Here is a 17,065-nt window from a genome sequence, read left to right as displayed (position 1 = left end):
ACTTCAATATGTGCGCTGTACAGAAACGTAGGGTTTGATTTACAGGTTGGTGTAACAGAAAACACTCTGAATATTTTTTCTCTGCCTTTTAAGGCTATTCTTGCATGGAAAACATTTTAAGGCAGATATATATATATATAATAATTTATAAATATACATATATATATTTGGTATGGGGATTGAGTATATCCAAGGCTCTGAGGTGCCTTACAGGACCATGTCAGCACGGACCCACCACCCACTTCCTCCAGTAGACTGCCTGGATCAGGAGTGGAGTTTCCTACCCTGAGGCACTATGTCTAACTTGTCAACCAGCGTAGGGCCATGCAACTTTCCAGCCTTGCATTGATTTGAGGCTTGTTTTGCCAACTCCCTAGTGCCCTCTCACTTCCTGACTTGACAAGGAATGGAAATTTTTCCCCGAAGTCAGGTCATCGGGGATGCTGTAAAATGACCCATTTGGATCCCATTTAAAAATATATATCAAACCTATGCTGTAAAAGCTACCATTGGAATCGCATATTTTCTTAAAAGTTTCTTGTAGGTGAGACCTCCCAACAACACACCCACCTTTTTCAGTGCAAGTTCACTTGCTCAACTCACACGCACATTAGATTCAGAAATTCAAATTACGAATTACCACTTTTAAAATTCAGCAGCCTCCGCTGATGTATACCACAAATGGTCTCTTGCAATTTATATTTTCCTTGATGACAACCTCTTTCCTGATCAAGATCTACATATATACTGAGAGAGAGCGCGAGAGGTATATTTGAGAATTTTGGTGAAAACAGGTCTTAACTGCATGGTCTGTGCAAACTGCTGGTGCATGGCTCTGTGAAACATGAAAGCTTTGAAAATCTTACATGCCCTTTCCTCTGCACAAAACAAAATAGCAGTATGGTGTGTAAACCTAGAGAGAGAAAAATGCAGTGTTGACAACCCACATGAGAAAAACAAGGTACTATGCTAGTTTCAGAAAACAACGCTGCATGTCTGGGCTCCGTTGCTTCTGTCTGTTCGCTCTGATGTCGCCTGCTTTTTTGCCCTTTTGTCTTGGCAAGGTGTGCATTTTACTTAGATAACTTCACGAACGCTCACTCAGTCTTCAATCGGACCTACCGGATGCCACACTGCACCGGATACTTAGACACCTCTTCGGGGCCGTCCTTCTTCAGGATGGTCCCTGCGCTTGTTTGACAAACCTACAACCAATCAGAGGCCACGCATCGTGGTACAGGCTCCAGTGACACGAGAGAAAGGTTTGGCTGTACCGCCCACTAGCCTGTCAGTCATAATGAACTCACTTTGCGATTGGCTCACTGTGCCCTCTGTTTTTCAAGTCGCTTCAAGCAGGAAGAAAAGCCGGGGAGATGGTTTTCGTGTGTCATTGATCAGGAGATGGTGTTGTTTACAATTGTGGCAAAATCTGTTCGGATTCGGAAGGGGTGTCGTACAAAAGGCCAACAAATTATTGTGGATATTCAGTGCTACAAGTACTCTGTGTTTGTGTAATGTTCTTATGAAGAATGACCATGGAGTCCCAGGACCTGCTAACTGACACCACCAAATTAGCCTCTTACAACATACTCCTGCAGGTAAGCTAGTTCAGCTTCTTTGCTGCACGTGGGCAAGCTTAAATGGTCTGCTGAAGCACACCTGCTGCTTAGAACATACTGCTTGCAGGGAGACAATCTTCCATAATGTGCTATAGCTGGGACATTAGTTCCCGCAAAATATACATTATATTGTCTTAATTTAGGTAAGTCAGGTTATTATGGATGCAAGTAAGCTAGACTTACCGAACATACCTCTTGAGACGTGTTGAAATCATGCAAAGTTCGGACGAACTTCTTTAAAACAGTGCTGGTGGGCCAACCTACCATAGAAGAACACAGTATGAAAGCGGCTTTAATTCTAAAGCGGAGTTTCTTAAGGGGGTGGCATATGTATTTAAGGAATTGGCTGAAACTAAATTTCTGTGATTCCCGTAAAGTGCTACCCAACCCGGCATTTTCGTGCCTCTGAACTTTCTGTTATTGCATCCTAGTATATAACGCAACACCAATGATTTTGTTGTAAATAACATTCAGTAGTGGCTCGATGCGCTCACAAGGGTGGCACGCAGGGGCCTGGGGTGGGGTAAAATTTGATTAAAAATTTCAACAAAAAAAAAACTTACCTGATCCACCGCCGCGCCACACCTCTTTCTCCCGTCGCTGCAGACACAGGTTCCCAGCCTGCCCTGCAGCCAATTCTAACGCTGCGCAGAGCAGCATTAGGATTGGCTGAGAGCACCCAGCCCGGGTGCTCCCAGGCAGACTGGGAACCTTTGCATACTCTCTCCAGCCTGGCAACACAGTGACAGGCTGGAGAGAGCCTACTGCACATGTGTGTTTGACCGGCCCAAGACAGCTGACCGAACATACATGTTCACTGAGGGGAGTGCACTCCCCTCATCCTCGTCATCCCCAATGCCCCGCCCCTTTAACAAACGAAACAATATTATCATTGTGTTAAAAGATTTGCAGTGGCTGCTGCTGGCGGGGGGGGGGGCAACCATCCTCCCCCCTAGCGAAGGAGCCGCTGCTGTTAATATTGTCAACTTTTCAAATCTGACTGTGAATTAAACATTCTCTAACAGTGTCAGATATTTTCAGGATTTTTGTGTATTTTTTCCCTTGTAGTATATCACTTTTGCACAGTACGTACTTTCAACTGAGTTACCTCAAGGTGTTTATAACCGGCAATGTTTGAACATTCTGGAGTTGAGGCTGAATGCAGTGCGAGGTTCTCACAATGTCTGTCGGAGGAAAAAAGCTATTTAGAATCTATGGTCATCCAGTCCTTGAACTCTCTGCAGTGTGAACAGAGCAATGGCCACTAATTTTATCCTCAACTGAGATTCTGTGCCAGTATGTGTTAAGAAGGTACACAGTTGTCAAAATATAGACAAGGCTCAAGTAAAAGAAAATGCAGTGCTTGCTGGTGAGTGGTTGCTTTTTGCGTTTCGAGGTTGTGAAAGAGATGTGTGGAAGTCCATGCAGGACAGAGTGAAAACAGAGTGTTGAAAAGGAAGGAGATGAAGAGTAGGATATTCAGATAAGATACGCATATAGAGGGGATGTGGAGATAAAAGGATGTATAGAGTGAACATAAGGGGAGCTATTGAGAAACTCTGATGAATATTCCCCCTTCCACAGGTATCAATATCAGCAATGCAAGATTAAGTAAGCGTGAAATGTAAACAGGAGCTACGTTGCTGAAATGGATTACTTTAAAGTAGTTTTAAATCCATTGTTCTGAAATCGATCAAAGTTTTTGGCAGTAAAGTTAAAGACATGAAAATAGGGGTGATATGGACTTTTTCACTGTCTGTTTTTAATTACTGCTGGGTCTGAGACCCAGAGGGGCCCTGCCCACTTATTGTTGTCATGTATCTGGTGACTGCAGTTCATCAGTATCTTTCTTTGATGTAATGTTTTTGAGCATCCACATGCTCAAATCTAAGAGTCTCTGATCTTTGTAAACACGCCAATGGCAATGTTGCTACAATTTACCTGCAACTGTTTCACCATTTTTTACATTTGTTTACAAAATTGGGTCATGGATAAACGATTGGAAGCTTGAGAAATTAATTGTAAACACTAAAATAATCGAAACTGAAAGCAAATTCCATTCTCACAATGTAAAATGTTCACATAAAGTGTATAGATAACATTTTCTTCACAAAGGTTAAGCCAATTATAAACAGTCTGCTACTCTGGACAGTGGTAACATTTAAATCCAACCCAAAATTTAGAGCCTGATCATCATTTTTGAAGACTTGCTTGTATGAAGCAGTTTGGGTCATTTGTTTCGTAATGTTTCTTCTTCTTATGCCAGCTTCTTTAAACTGGACAGTATGCAATTTAACTCTGTATTAAAAGTATGGAAGTTATATAGTGTTCGAAATGATCTTTTTTGCAGGGTTATCCCCAGACTTTTTGCCCCTGACATCCTGTTTTGGATTCTGTGCTGAATTTAGTTTTGCTGGCTTTAGGACTCTGGGCACTTTACCACTTCTGATCAGTTCTAAAGTGCAAGTGCTGACTGTTTAAGTGGTATTAATGATTGGTTCATCCATGATTGGACTATTTGATTTACTAGTAAGTCCCTAATATAGTGCACCATGTGTGCCCAGGGCCTGTAAATCAAATGCTGCTAGTGGGCCTGCAGCACTGATTGTGCCATCCATGGGAATAGCCCCGTAAACATATCTCAGACTTGCCACTGCAGTGTCTGTGTGTGCATTTTTGAACTGCGAGTTCAACCTAGCAAGTGCACTCACTTGCCAGGCCCAAACCTTCCCTTTTACTACTTGAAAGCCAACCCCTAAGATAAGCCCAAGTAGGCCCATGGGCAGGGTGCACTGTATTTAAAAGGCAGGACATGGAGTGGTGTGTTTTACACGTCCTGATAGTGAAAAATGAATTGAGCAATATTTCACTATAGTAAGGCCTATCTCTCCCATAGACTAACATGGGGGTTGCCTTGAAATACCCTTTAAGTGTAATTTCCTATTGGGAGCAGATAGAGATGTGGAGTTTGGGATCTCTGAACTCACAATTTAAAAATAAATCTTTTGGTGAAGTTGGTCTTTAGATTGTAAGTTTGAAAATGCCACTTTTAGAAAGTAGGCATTTTCTTGCTTAACATGTCTGTGCCTCTGCCTGTCTGTGGAATACACGTCTGGGTCAGGATGATAGTTGGTCTGTTTGTGAATTCACTTTAGACAGTCACACAAAGGAAGCTGAGGTGTGCCCTGCATATCCTGATGGATCTTCCAGGGCTAGAGTGGAGGGAGGAGCTGACACTTGCACCTGAATAGGGCTGTGCCTGTCCTTGCACAAAGCAGTCTCCAACTCCCTTGAGTGTGTCTGGGGCCAGGGCAGGAAAGGCAGGGTCTTGTGCAATACAAAAACTTTCCTTTGAAGTTTCCTACTTTAAAGGCAGAAATGAGGATAAGTATTGGACCTCTGAGACCACAACTTTAGAACACTTCTGGACTGAGGATATTCTACCAGAAAGAAGAGCTCGATGCAATATGAGGCATTGCGACTCTGCTCGTTGCTTGGTTGTGCTGGCCTACTGCTTCTTGGCAGTGAGAGGACTGGACTTTGCTTTCCACATCCTACTTTTTAAAGTTCTTCCAGGGCTTGAACTGAGCTTGTCTCCTGTAATAGGTCTCAGGAACATCAAAGACTTCATCTGCCAGTGCTTGGACTCTTTTGCTAAGAGTTCTGACTTGCCCAGTGGTGCCAAATCTAGTCCCTGGGTCCTTGGAAGTGGAAACTGATGTCCTGAGAAAGAAAATCTACAGATTGATGTGCCACGGCTGAAAATCGATGCAATGCCTGGCTTGCAGCTGAAGAATCGAAACAGCGCCTGTCTTGCGGCTGAAGAATCAACGTAGTGCCTGTAGGACCGACGCAGCACCTGTCCAACCACTACTTTATCATCACAGGGTGTCTGGATTTTCCACACATCATCTCTTGGCACCACTTTCTCATTGACCCTGCACCGCAGCAAGGAACTGAGGCTGTGTGAGCGTGAACCAACGCAATGATTCAATGCATCACCTCTCCTGCCAGTAAGGAACAGGCACATCACCTCCCCTGCACAGTAAGGAACTGACGCATTGCCTTGTTTTTCCGGCGCCTCGCCTCCTCTACGACCTGCATTGTCCTTATTTTTAACGCATACTAAGTACTGTGTGTTAAAAAGATTCAACCATTGATTTCTCTGGATTAAGACTCATTTCAGCTTTTTAATAGTGATATATTTACTTGTGTATGTTGTATTTTGGTCTTGGTTCATTCATATAAATAAATATTGGCTATTTTTCTAAACTGGTGTGGAGTCCTTTTGCAGTGTTTTCACTGTATTACTGTGTGTGTTTGTGTATGTGTATACAAATACTTGACAGATTGCCTCTGAGATAAGCCTGGCTGCTTGAGCCTAGCTACCAAGGGGGCGAGCAGAGGATATCTTAGGTGTGTGATTCCCTTACCATGACTAGAGTAATGGTCCATACTTGGACGGGGTGCATACCACTGCCAACTAGAGACCCCATTTCTAACATTGGTGACAGTGGTGGGATAGGACTTGAATTTGTACTTTACATACAGTGATTGGAGTACACTGGTTCCATATTGCACACCATTACACCCTAACATACTGGTTTGATTTCTCTTTTTGCAACTTTTAAATTTGATTTACAATCATGTTTCAGTCTGGTGAGCCATCATTTGGAGCTGCAGATTTGGTGTTTGAGCAAGAGGCTGGAGACCTGTACAGTGCCTCAGCTCAACAAGTTCTGCAAGGAGCTCAGATGTCCTATTAAAGGACTCACTAAAAAGGAGGAGCTTCAAAAAGCCCTGCGGGTCTGGTTGGCAGCAAAGGAGGCTGATGAGCACACAGGGAAGGAGAATGCCATTTTGGAGGGAAAGGAGCAAAACCTGCAGGATGATTTGATGGAGAATCCGGATCAGCCTGGGAGAAGGGCACCTTCCAGGGCAAGCAGCAGTGTTTCTTCAAGAGGTCTGACCCCAAAGGAGCTGGAGGACAGGTGGAAGACTCCGAATGGAGCTGGGGAAGCTCAAGCTGAAGCACGAGATGGCACCTCAGTTGGAACTAGCCAGGTTCAAAAGAGAGGCAGAGAAGGAAAAAAACTGCTTTAGAGAAAGAGAAAATCACCATTGAGGAGAAGAAAATGCTTTTAGTTCAAGAGCTGAGCTTGAAGGAGCTGGATCTAAAAAGCAGGTCCAGCACCAATGGTGGCAGCAGTTCTCCAATGCAGTCTGAGGGGAAGGTACCTATACCCAAGGATGTTATGAAAGATTTTGTTATGAGGGATGACTTAGAGCAGTGGTTCAGGGGTTATGAGAAGGCACTGATGATGCACAGGGTTCCTGAGAAAGATTGAGGGGCAAGCCTGTGGAAGTATTTCTCATTGGAGGGGAAGCACACCTTGTTGACCTTACACGTAGATGATCAGATGAGGTACCCTGCCATGAAGGACTTTCTGAGTGAGACCATGCCTCCTGGTCAGAGAGTTACAAGGTAACGTTTAGGGAGAGTACTAAACTGGGTTCTCAAACTTGAGTGTAGTATGTTGATTCTTTTTTACATAGCACTGGATGGTTGGGTGAATGCAGCAAGGTAACAGACTATCAGGGGTTGTAGAACTTGATTTCATGGGAGCACTTATCTAGTTGTTTTTCAAAACTGCACCAGCATTTGATTCGCAGCAAGCTTACCGACCTCATGAAGCTTACCAAGGAGGCAGACTGCTGGCTCAGCACCAGGGTCCAAAGAAAGTTGTATATCAACTCAGCCAAGGGTGGGCAGGGTCCCCAACAGAAGAAGAAGGGGTAGGTCAAGGGAGACAGAGACAGTTCTCAGGATAAGGGAGTAGAAAAAGGGTCCCCTGACCCTTCTGGCAGAAAGGAAGGAAGTTCTGGTGGACAGTGGCCCAGGGCACCCCATTTTCAACCCCATTGCTTTGAGTGTTCTCAGGTAGGACACAAGAAAGGGGACTCTCTCTGTCCTAAGAAAACTCCCCACTGGTGGACCCTCTACAGGGGTGACCAGTGTGGCCTTGGGAGGAGATTATCCCCCAGGGGCAGGTCGTCGACCATGCTATGGTCTCCCTTAGTTGGTAGGTGAACTCAGAGGGTGAGTTGGTGATCCCTCAGGGTGGGAGTCGTCACTTCCACCAGGTAAAAGTGGAGGGGGTCCCAGTCACTCCTCTGAGGGATACTGGGGCTAGCCAGACTATGGTTGTGGAAATGCTAGTTTCCACAGAGCAGTACACCGGCCTGGTGTGTAGAGTGACTCCAGTCCATGGGCAGGACTTTCTCCGTCCTATGACCCTGTTTTCCCAAAAGTGAGGTGGGGAGGTGACCCAGAGAGGTTAATCCTCAGATGCCCGTATACAGCCTTTTGGGGAATGAGTTGCCCCCAGTGTCAGGGGAACTGGTAGAGGTGGCCTCCAAAGGTGCTCTAACAGTTCAGTTTTCTGGGGGTACCACTCCAAAGTGGAAAGTACAGGACCCCAGTAAGAGTGAAAGGAGGAGGGAGAGCCCACCCCTGACCTCTGCTCAGCCTGAAGGTACAGACCCTGAGTAGATTGACCAGTCTCAGGATACCACCCCTGAACTGCTGGTAGGTGAAGTGGAAAAAGAGTGCAAGGCACCTGTGGCTACTGCCCCTCACTTTTTGAAACCACAAAGCATAGAGATTCCGGGATGGCCTGGGGCCTGGCTCTTGACCCTGACAGCTATCAGTGGCATCCTGTTGGTTGTTGTCTTTGTGGTCAGAGTTGTCCCTGGGTTGGGGACGGATGTCAGGCCCAGGGGGTGGAATGGGCCACATCACAATGTTAGCCATGGTGGTGTTGCCTGCCTACTGGGATGCATCTGTGTGCAAGGTAAGGTAAAGTGATGCACGGAGGGAGTCCACAGATGAGGAGAAGGGTTCCTCCTGGGTTAGTTCAATGGGCTCTGAGAGTGTAGACATAGGGATCCACCGGGTGCAGAGAGGCATAGAACTGGCAAGAGCCTCTGCAGTAGTAGGCCATTGTCCAGGTTCTATCGCCCTAAACAGGGAAGTCCAACTGGTTTAGACGGGGGCGTTGTTTTGGAAATTGCCCTTTTTCAGGGTTATCCCCAGGCTGTTTGCCCCTGACCTCCTGTTTTTTATCCTGTGCTGAATTTTGTTTTTACTGCCTTTCGGACTCTGGACACTTTACCACTGCTGACCAGTGTTAAAGTGCAAGTGCTCTCTGTCTAAGTAATATTGGTGATTGGTTCATCCATGATCCGCATATTTGATTTACTAGTAAGTCCCTAGTATAGTGCACCATGTGTGCCCAGGCCCTGTAAATCAAGTGCTACTAGTGGGCCTGCAGCACTGATTGTGCCACCTAAAGGATCACCCCTTTAAACATCTCAGACCTGCAGTGTCTGTGTGTGTGTGTGGTTTTGAATTACCAGTTCGACCTGGCAAGTGCACCCTATTTGCCAGGCCCAAACATTACTTTTACTACATATAAGCCACCCCCAAGATAGGCCCAAGGCAATCCCATGCACAGGGTGCACAGTATGTAAAAAGTAGAACATGTACTACAGTGTTTTGCAAGTCCTGATAGGGAAATACTGCTAAATTGACTTTTCACTATTGCAAAGCATATCTCTCCCATAGGTAACATGAAGAATGCCTTGAAATATCTTTCAAGTGTAATTTCCCATTGGGATCAGATAGAGATTTGGAGATTGGGGTCTCTGAACTCACAATTTTAAAATACATCTTTTGGTGAAGTTGGTTTTTAGATTGTAAGTTTGAAAATGCCACTTTTAGGAAGTGGCCTTCTTCTTGCTTACCCAATCTGTGCCTATGCCTGTCTGTGGAATACACATCTGGGTCAGGATGACAGTTGGGCTGTTTTCTGAATTCACTTTAGAGAATCGCACAAAGGGAGCTGAGGTGTGCCTGCCATATCCTGATGGGTCTTCCTGCGCTAGAGTGGAGGGAGGAGCTGACACTTGCACCTGAATAGGGCTGTGCTTGTCCTTTCACAAATCAATATCCAACCCCCTTGAGTGTGTCTGGGACCACGGCAGGAACGGCAGGGTCTTGTGCACTACAAAGACTTTCCTTTGAAGTTTGCCTACTTCAAAGTCAGAAATGAGTATAATAAGTATTGGACCTCTGAGACCACAACTTTAGAACACTTCTGGACTGAAAACATTCTGCCAGGAAGAAGAGCTGGATGCCGTAGGAGAAACTGCTATTCTGCTTGTTGCTTTGCTGGCCTGCTGCTTGCTGCTTCTGTCCTGGCAATGAAAGGACTGGACTTTGGTTTCCACATCCTGCTTTCCAAGGTTCTCCAAGACTTGAACTGAACTTGCCTCCTGTTAGAAGTCTCAGGGACCTCAAAGACATTATCTGCCAGTGCCTGGACTCTTCTGCTGAGAGTCCTAACTTGCCAAGTGGTGCCAAATCCAGTCCCGGGGCCCTTGGAAGTGGAAACTTGTGTCCTGAGGAAGAAAACCCAGGCACTGAAGCACCACAGCTAAAAATCGATGCAACGCATGTCTTGCAGCTAAAGAATCAACGCAGCGTCTGTCTTGCAGTAGAAGAATGGACGTAGCGCCTGTAGGTCCGACACAGGACTTGTTCCACCATGGCTATATCATCACAGCTTGTCTGGATTTTCCATTCATCGTCCCATGGTGTTACTTTCTCATAGACTACCGCAGCAAGGAACTGAGGCTGTATGACGGGGAACCAACTTCATCACCTCTCCTGCGAGGAGAGAAACGATGCATCACCTCCCTTACCAGTAAGGAATCGACGCATCACCTCCCCTGCCAGTAAAGAACCGATGCATCACCTCCCCTGCGCAGTAAGGAACCAACACATCGCCTTGTTTTTCTGGCACCTCACTTCCTCCGTGGCCCGCATTATCCTTGTTTTTGACGCATCCCAGGTATTGTGTGTTAAAAAGTAACAACCATTGATTCCTCAGGATTAAGACTCATTTCATCTTTTTAATAGTGATACCTTTATTTGTGTGTGTTGGATTTTGTCCTTTTGATCTTGTTTTATTCAGATAAATATTGGCTATTTTTTAAAACTGGTGTGGAGTCCTTTTGTGGAGTGTGTGTGTACACAAATCATTTACACTTTGCCTCTAAGATATGCCTGACTGCTTGAGTCAAGCTACCAAGGGGGTGAGCAGGTTTTATCTTAGGTGTGTGACTCCCATACCCTGACTAGAGTGAGGCTCCCGACTTGGACAGGGTGCAAACCACAGCCAACTAGAGACCCCCTGTTTAACAAATAGTTTATATACAACTCATATCTTGAATCTGAATCACATAAAGCTACCATTTGCAAATGTTTGCATTGGCTAAACTATAATTCCACCATGCAGGAGCTGGTGGAAGATTTTTTTATTTTTATTTCCTCTTCATGGTACAAAATATCCTGCGCCCTGTTTTATTATTGTAAAGTGTTTTGTGTGTGTGTTTTTTTGTGTGGCCATTCTGCTCTCTGAGTCTTTGTACAACGTCATTCGGGCCTTCCAGTCACCTCACAGTAATCTGTTAGCTTCCCCGTCTAGTAGCCCCCCCACCCTTTTGACCATTATTGCACAGTCAGATTCCATGCCCTCAGAGAGTTACTCTCCATTCATTCTTTCTGTCACGACCTGTTCCCCATTTGTTTACTGCAAGAAATGTTTTTAAAGTAGGTATTTCTGATTTATTTTTACGATTCCAGATTTCTTTCTACCTGCTATAGTACCGGGAAGATTTGGGAATGTATTGCTTTAAAAAAATATTCAATGCCAGTTCGCACTTTGTTTGACACATTATGTGGCACAAAAAAAGTCAACATTGGTTTATAGTTGGGAATAATGTCTTTCACAAGTGGGTGGGTCTGCTGTTCTGTTTGCCAGTGTGGTCTTTCCACTGCTATAGCTGAACTTTCTGGATACATTATTTTATAGTCCGACAGATTCCCTAGTTCAATAGCAGAAATGTTTTTGGCAGCTTTGGGTTCTGTGTAACAATTGCTGGTGTTTTGTCCTGCATATTTATTTTACATTACAGTTCGCTGGCACGGTTGGGCAAATTTTATGGCAGCCTGTTTATCAAATTCTGTTACACAGCGATGGACCCTTTCACTACTTTGGGTATGTTCAGTGGCAGTACTGTGTCACAAAGGTTAATCTAGGGCAGGCCTAACGTCCTTGACCACAACGAGCCATAACTTCTCCTTTCACAAAAATCTGGTAACGAAATATATTCACTGATTTAGTGCCTGTCTTTAGTATTGTCCTGTTTTATTCCATTCATTATTGGTTAGCTTTCTTACGTTTTTTGTTTTGCAGGTTTTGTTTCGAGTGCTTACTTTCGGCTTAAATGCATTTACTCTTCGTTTTGTTTCGAAGGAAATTATCGGGCTTGTTAACGTAAGGTAAGACAAATGACAGTGTACATGGCAGATCTACTTTAAACCTGCACTGGCAAATGTAGCACATAATACTGTTTGGAACCTTGCTTGGTATTCCTGGGTATATGATCTCCATAGCCGTAATTGTTGTGTTTGTTATCATGTACATGATGACAGTTCTTAGCCTGTTTGCTTTAGAATAATAGATTGTAGTTGCTTTGAAAAGTGTGATGATGTACGAACAAGGTTCACACCTGCGGTTGCCTTTCACCCTCAGCTGGGGGTCTCTTAACAGGCACCGTAAGGCTGCAGATATACAGCGTTTTAGCACCAAGAAGTTAGTCAGAAGAGCTCTTTCTGCATGTGGTAAATGCATTTGGTAAATAAAATGAGTACGAATTTTTGAGGGTCAGCTATACAGGGGAGGGCAGCGGTTTAGTTGGAAATTTGGAGAGGTCCACACTTTTCCTGCCGGAAGCATTAGGGGGAATTGTGTGAAAAAAAACACATATATATATATATATATATATGTGTGTGTGTGTGTATATATATATATATATATATATATATATATTACCTAGTGGCGGTCGCCACTAGTTAGTTATAGTTAGGGCCTAGTTTCTATAGAAAAAGTGTTTTTGTTTTGCCGATAACTTTGGCGCCGTTTGATCAATCGTCACAAATTTTGCAAAACTTATACTTTGGTAAGTTCAACTATGTCTTGAAAGTTTCAGGGTGATCTGTCAAGCGGGGGCTGAGAAAAAGGGGGCGTCCCAAAGCCCAAACCACTGAACAGAATCACACCAAATTTGGCACAAAGGTAGAATCTGTTGCGCAGATCACGTTGTTTCTGATTTGGTTTAAATCTGTTCAGTCGTTTCGGAGTCATTTAAGGCCAAAAAATATAGATATATAGGGACGCTGATCATCCGCATATCCACCGCAGATCGATTCGGAGATCCACGTGCCACAAGAAGAATCTGATTGACTGGCCGCAACCTGACAGAAAAGTTGCGGCTACCATTTTGTTTGTCGCATTTGCTCGGGGTGGGAAAAGAAGAGAGAAAACACACATAAGGGGTCAGAATACAGGTATCCTGACCCCATAGGATACACAGAAGGTAGGGAACCCTCGTGCGCAAAAATTGCCCTTTTTTTTTTCATCCAATTTGTGAATCCACTTGAGGATTCGCATATCCAGAGGAAAAAAAAAAAACCACCCACTGTATCCAAACTCATATGCAGCTTGGGTTTGGGTGCATGCAGGAGGGTTGGTCGCAGGGCCTGGCCATCCTGCCGCTTCTTATATTCACGTCCGTGAATGCTAAAAAAAACTTAGAAATTCACCGAAAAAAACAAAGGTTAGATGAATGTAACTATACCTTGGGCCTTCCCCATGGGAAGCTAATTACTCCACATTTTATATCACTGATGACACTTTCTTTGGTATTATCACTGCAACATTTGCAATAAAATTATTGATCAGAAAACTGTGCATGGCAAGGGCGCGAATTATAGTTACATGAAATATCTAAATGTGGCCTTGTTAACTGGTGCTTGTGCTGATTGCTGTTTTTTGTGTTATTGCGTTTGGAGGCACAAGAACAATAACTGAATTTCCACAGACTATATTTAAGCTATTGGCAGCATTCTATCAAGTACAGGGCTCGAAAAATCTACTGGACCACTCTCTAAGTTTTATTTTATGAGGTTGAGCTATTTTTAGATTCCACTATGATGTGCAAAAGATAAATGTCTTCTAAAAAACAATTTTCACAGAATATTGTTAATACACTATATAGTTTTATCAGTAAAGCTGCAAGTTAGTGGGAAGGTTTTTGGACATTTCTTGGAAATTTACTCTCTGTAAATGACAGTGCGCTACCACGTCTTGCTTTAGTAATATATTTATTAAAAGTGAGTGTTCAAACATAAACTGAGAAATACCCCTTCCCTGATGGCTAAGCTATTAGTAAACTATGAGGTAAGTCATGCATGGATCATGTATACCCTATGTGTGGGCTAGATTTATTATACATGGAGCAAACGTTTAGTGTATTTAATCAAACAGAGGATTTTTTTACAGCAGAAATGCTGAACTCACATATGTGAAGGTGCACTCATATGTGAGAATGAAAAAAAAGGTGACTGTAAAATACAATATTTGCCTAGGATCACACAATTTGAGACCCATTTCTGGGTCAAGTAGATTACAATTAGGTCGAGTAGATTACTCAAGCTACTCGACCTGCAGGTCTAGTACAATTTTTGTGATTTTTCGAGGCCTGAAGTACTTTTAATTTCAAATACACAAAGAGTATGGGGTGTTGTAAGTGGGCACCAGGTGATAAGAAATTTACCTAGACCGTCTGCGTAACCCGGATTTGGGGGCTTGTTTGTATGCTGGAAGTTATTCTCCGGAGAGGAATTTCTCCTTACGTACTAGGTGGTCTCACACACTATATAGTGTCATGCTTCATCATTTGACCCCCATGTCCCATCCCGGTAGGATAGTAATATCTGGACAGATTCAACCTGGCCGTTAAAAGAACTTGGAGGGAGTGCTGAGATTAAGCTTGTCTGAACAAATAGTGGGATCCAGTTGTACCACGGAAAATATAAAATCACCTAACCAGTCACCTGTATTGTATTACACCTTTATTTGCTGAGACTGTTTGTGAGACTAAAAGATGGTGGGACGCCTATGGTGGGTAATGGCTCTAAGGGTCACCTACTGTTCACTGGCCAACATGTTTCTGCCTGCTAACTAGAGCCAAAGAAGGTCTTGGGGCTTTCATCAGGGCCTAGGATCCCTAGGTTCCTGCACAAAGAATTTGTGTGCAGAAAGGACAGAGGCCTATCCCAGTAGGAGGTGGCTAAATTAAGGACATGCAAAGGGCCTACCTGTGGGTGCACTAACCACAAGGACCTGCAGGTGAAAAAGAACTGAAGTTCAAATAAGACATTCCGAAAATATGTGCCACACAGCAAATCACAGCACACAAAAAGGTGAGAAAAGCATGCTCGCACAGACTAGTAATCATGCAAATATATTTACAAGCTATCACACTGGATGTGGGACAAATATTCCTAAATTGCGGGAGGGAGAGAAAAAATTGTCTCTTACCCTGTCAGTCAGGGCGATTTGCCCCTTGTCTAGGGGAGGGGGAGTGTCCCCAAGTAGTCACATACTGTATTTGGAAAAGAGTTGACAGAGAAAGTCGTGAACAACAAACTGAGAGGCAGATCAAGATAATCAAAATCGCGACTGCAGGAGGTACTGTAAATGGGCCTTTTTTAGGGAGACAGTATGGGGTCTGTATCCTCCTTCTCCCCTCCTCTCCCTTTGTGTTAAGGAGGGTACTCTTAATTTTAAACTGAGAGATTAGTTGTCTCGGTATTCAAACCTTAATGGAAGGGGATTAGATTTATGGCCTGATTACGAGTTTTGCAGTCGGAAAACCCGACCCCACAGACCCATGGTGAGACAGTCGAGGACCTGGCAATCTCCCTACCTGCCCTATTATGAGTTTTCCCTGGGCTGACCGGCGTAAAGTGGAAAAAGTGCGACTGCATTGGAATCAGCTCCACGTGGAGCCGAGTCCAATGCTGTCTCACGGGAAGCAGCCAGCACACGGGATGCGCACTGTCTGCTAAGGCAGACAGTGTGCATTCCCAAGGTGCTGGGAGAGGTGCCCTGCACTTGTTCTCCGCCAGCCTTTTCATGGCGGTTGAACCACCATGAAAAGGCTAGCAGAGAACATGGTTGTAATCAGCAGGGCAGCGCTGACTTCAGCAACGTCCTGGCTGATCACAACCAAGACCGCTGTCAGCTCGTTGGAATCCGAGATCCTGGTGGAGATGGTGGGCCCCTGGCGGTCTGACTGCCAGGGTCGTAATATGGCGGTTGGACTGCCACTGCTGGGGCGGTGCCACCGCCACATCAAGAGACCGCCAGACTCGTAATCAGGCCCTTATTCTAAGCAACATCGTTTAATTTAGAAATTGTACCCAAACACAAAGAAAAAAAATGGTACAATTATTTTACCTTTTCTCTTTCTCTCTTTTTATTCTGTGACACAATTCCTTGTAGGCGCAAGAGAACTTTTGCAGCCTTGGTCCTTCTCGTTCCTCATGAAACCTATATTTTTTCATGTGAATGATGAAGAGTTGTATCCTCAAATAATCGTGGTGTGGCCTGGAGAAGTTCCTAAGGAAGTAGATTTATAACTGAAAACTCGGTTACGGCAAGTGTCACATGGATTAATGCCCTGACTTTCGATCAATGTCTGCTTTTTCACAACCACTGAATACAAGATTGTTTTTCTAGCTTAGAACCTTATGTATTACTTTGTAAACAAGTAATCACGTGTTCCACAATGACGAGATGTAGGTTGAATTTTGCAAGAAACGGCATATTTTGTCACTAGCATTAACTTTTTTGTAGGGGAATTAGCATCCTCCTATCCAGGACTCCATACGCTCTTCCGCTAGAATAGTCACACTCCTTTGACAATAGTTCCCAGTAATCAGCATAATGATTGATAAAGCAGTGGTCTGATACATAGTCTTTAAATTAATGTTCTCAACCCCCTCAATTCTTCATCCCCACAGCCTCAAATGATAGAAAAAAAGAAGACGAATATACGGTTTGGAGTATTCTGATTTGCAGATGGTGTAAGTTTTGGTTTTGTTAGAGTGGAATTTGCTATTTAAAGGCACTGACGAGCAGAATGTTGTGGTGGGGCTGTTCTTGGTAAAGCCTCTGGAGGTACGTTTACACAGATGTTCACGCTTCACAGTCTTTTTCTAGGAAGGATCCAGATAAAAAAAAAAAAACTGAGGAACTGCAGGTTGATGCAATGTACAGGAGTAAAATCTTACTGCCAATTTGTGTTTGAAAGACCAGCCCTCCGAAAAACAATGTTGCTGTCATAGGCTTTTCCCCTGAATAGAACACAAACCTGCTCGAGCAGCTATTGCCTGGTTGCTTATTCTAGCTTTGAATCTCGTTGTGTGTTCATCAAATGATTTTTAAGCTTGTAAATTTTTGTATGACCTA

The 17,065-nt window shown here is 44.0% G+C and overlaps 1 protein-coding gene across 1 annotated transcript in view; it reads left to right on the top strand.

Annotated features, from left to right (window-relative positions):
* The first annotated feature begins 1,335 nt into the window (after window positions 1-1,335).
* Window positions 1,336-17,065, top strand: part of RFT1 (RFT1 homolog) — a 100,676-nt gene continuing 84,946 nt past the window's right edge. The window contains exons 1-2 of the mRNA XM_069206387.1: window positions 1,336-1,598; window positions 11,942-12,027. Of these exons, the coding sequence (XP_069062488.1) occupies window positions 1,530-1,598; window positions 11,942-12,027 (155 nt within the window). The 5' untranslated portion in view covers window positions 1,336-1,529. The remainder of the gene's footprint in view (window positions 1,599-11,941; window positions 12,028-17,065) is intronic.

This window comes from Pleurodeles waltl, chromosome 9 (genome assembly GCF_031143425.1).
Source record: "Pleurodeles waltl isolate 20211129_DDA chromosome 9, aPleWal1.hap1.20221129, whole genome shotgun sequence".
NCBI classification, from domain to species: Eukaryota; Metazoa; Chordata; class Amphibia; order Caudata; family Salamandridae; genus Pleurodeles; species Pleurodeles waltl.
The sequence above is the reverse complement of the archived record's forward strand: the minus strand, read 5'-3'. Positions and strand labels throughout refer to the sequence as shown.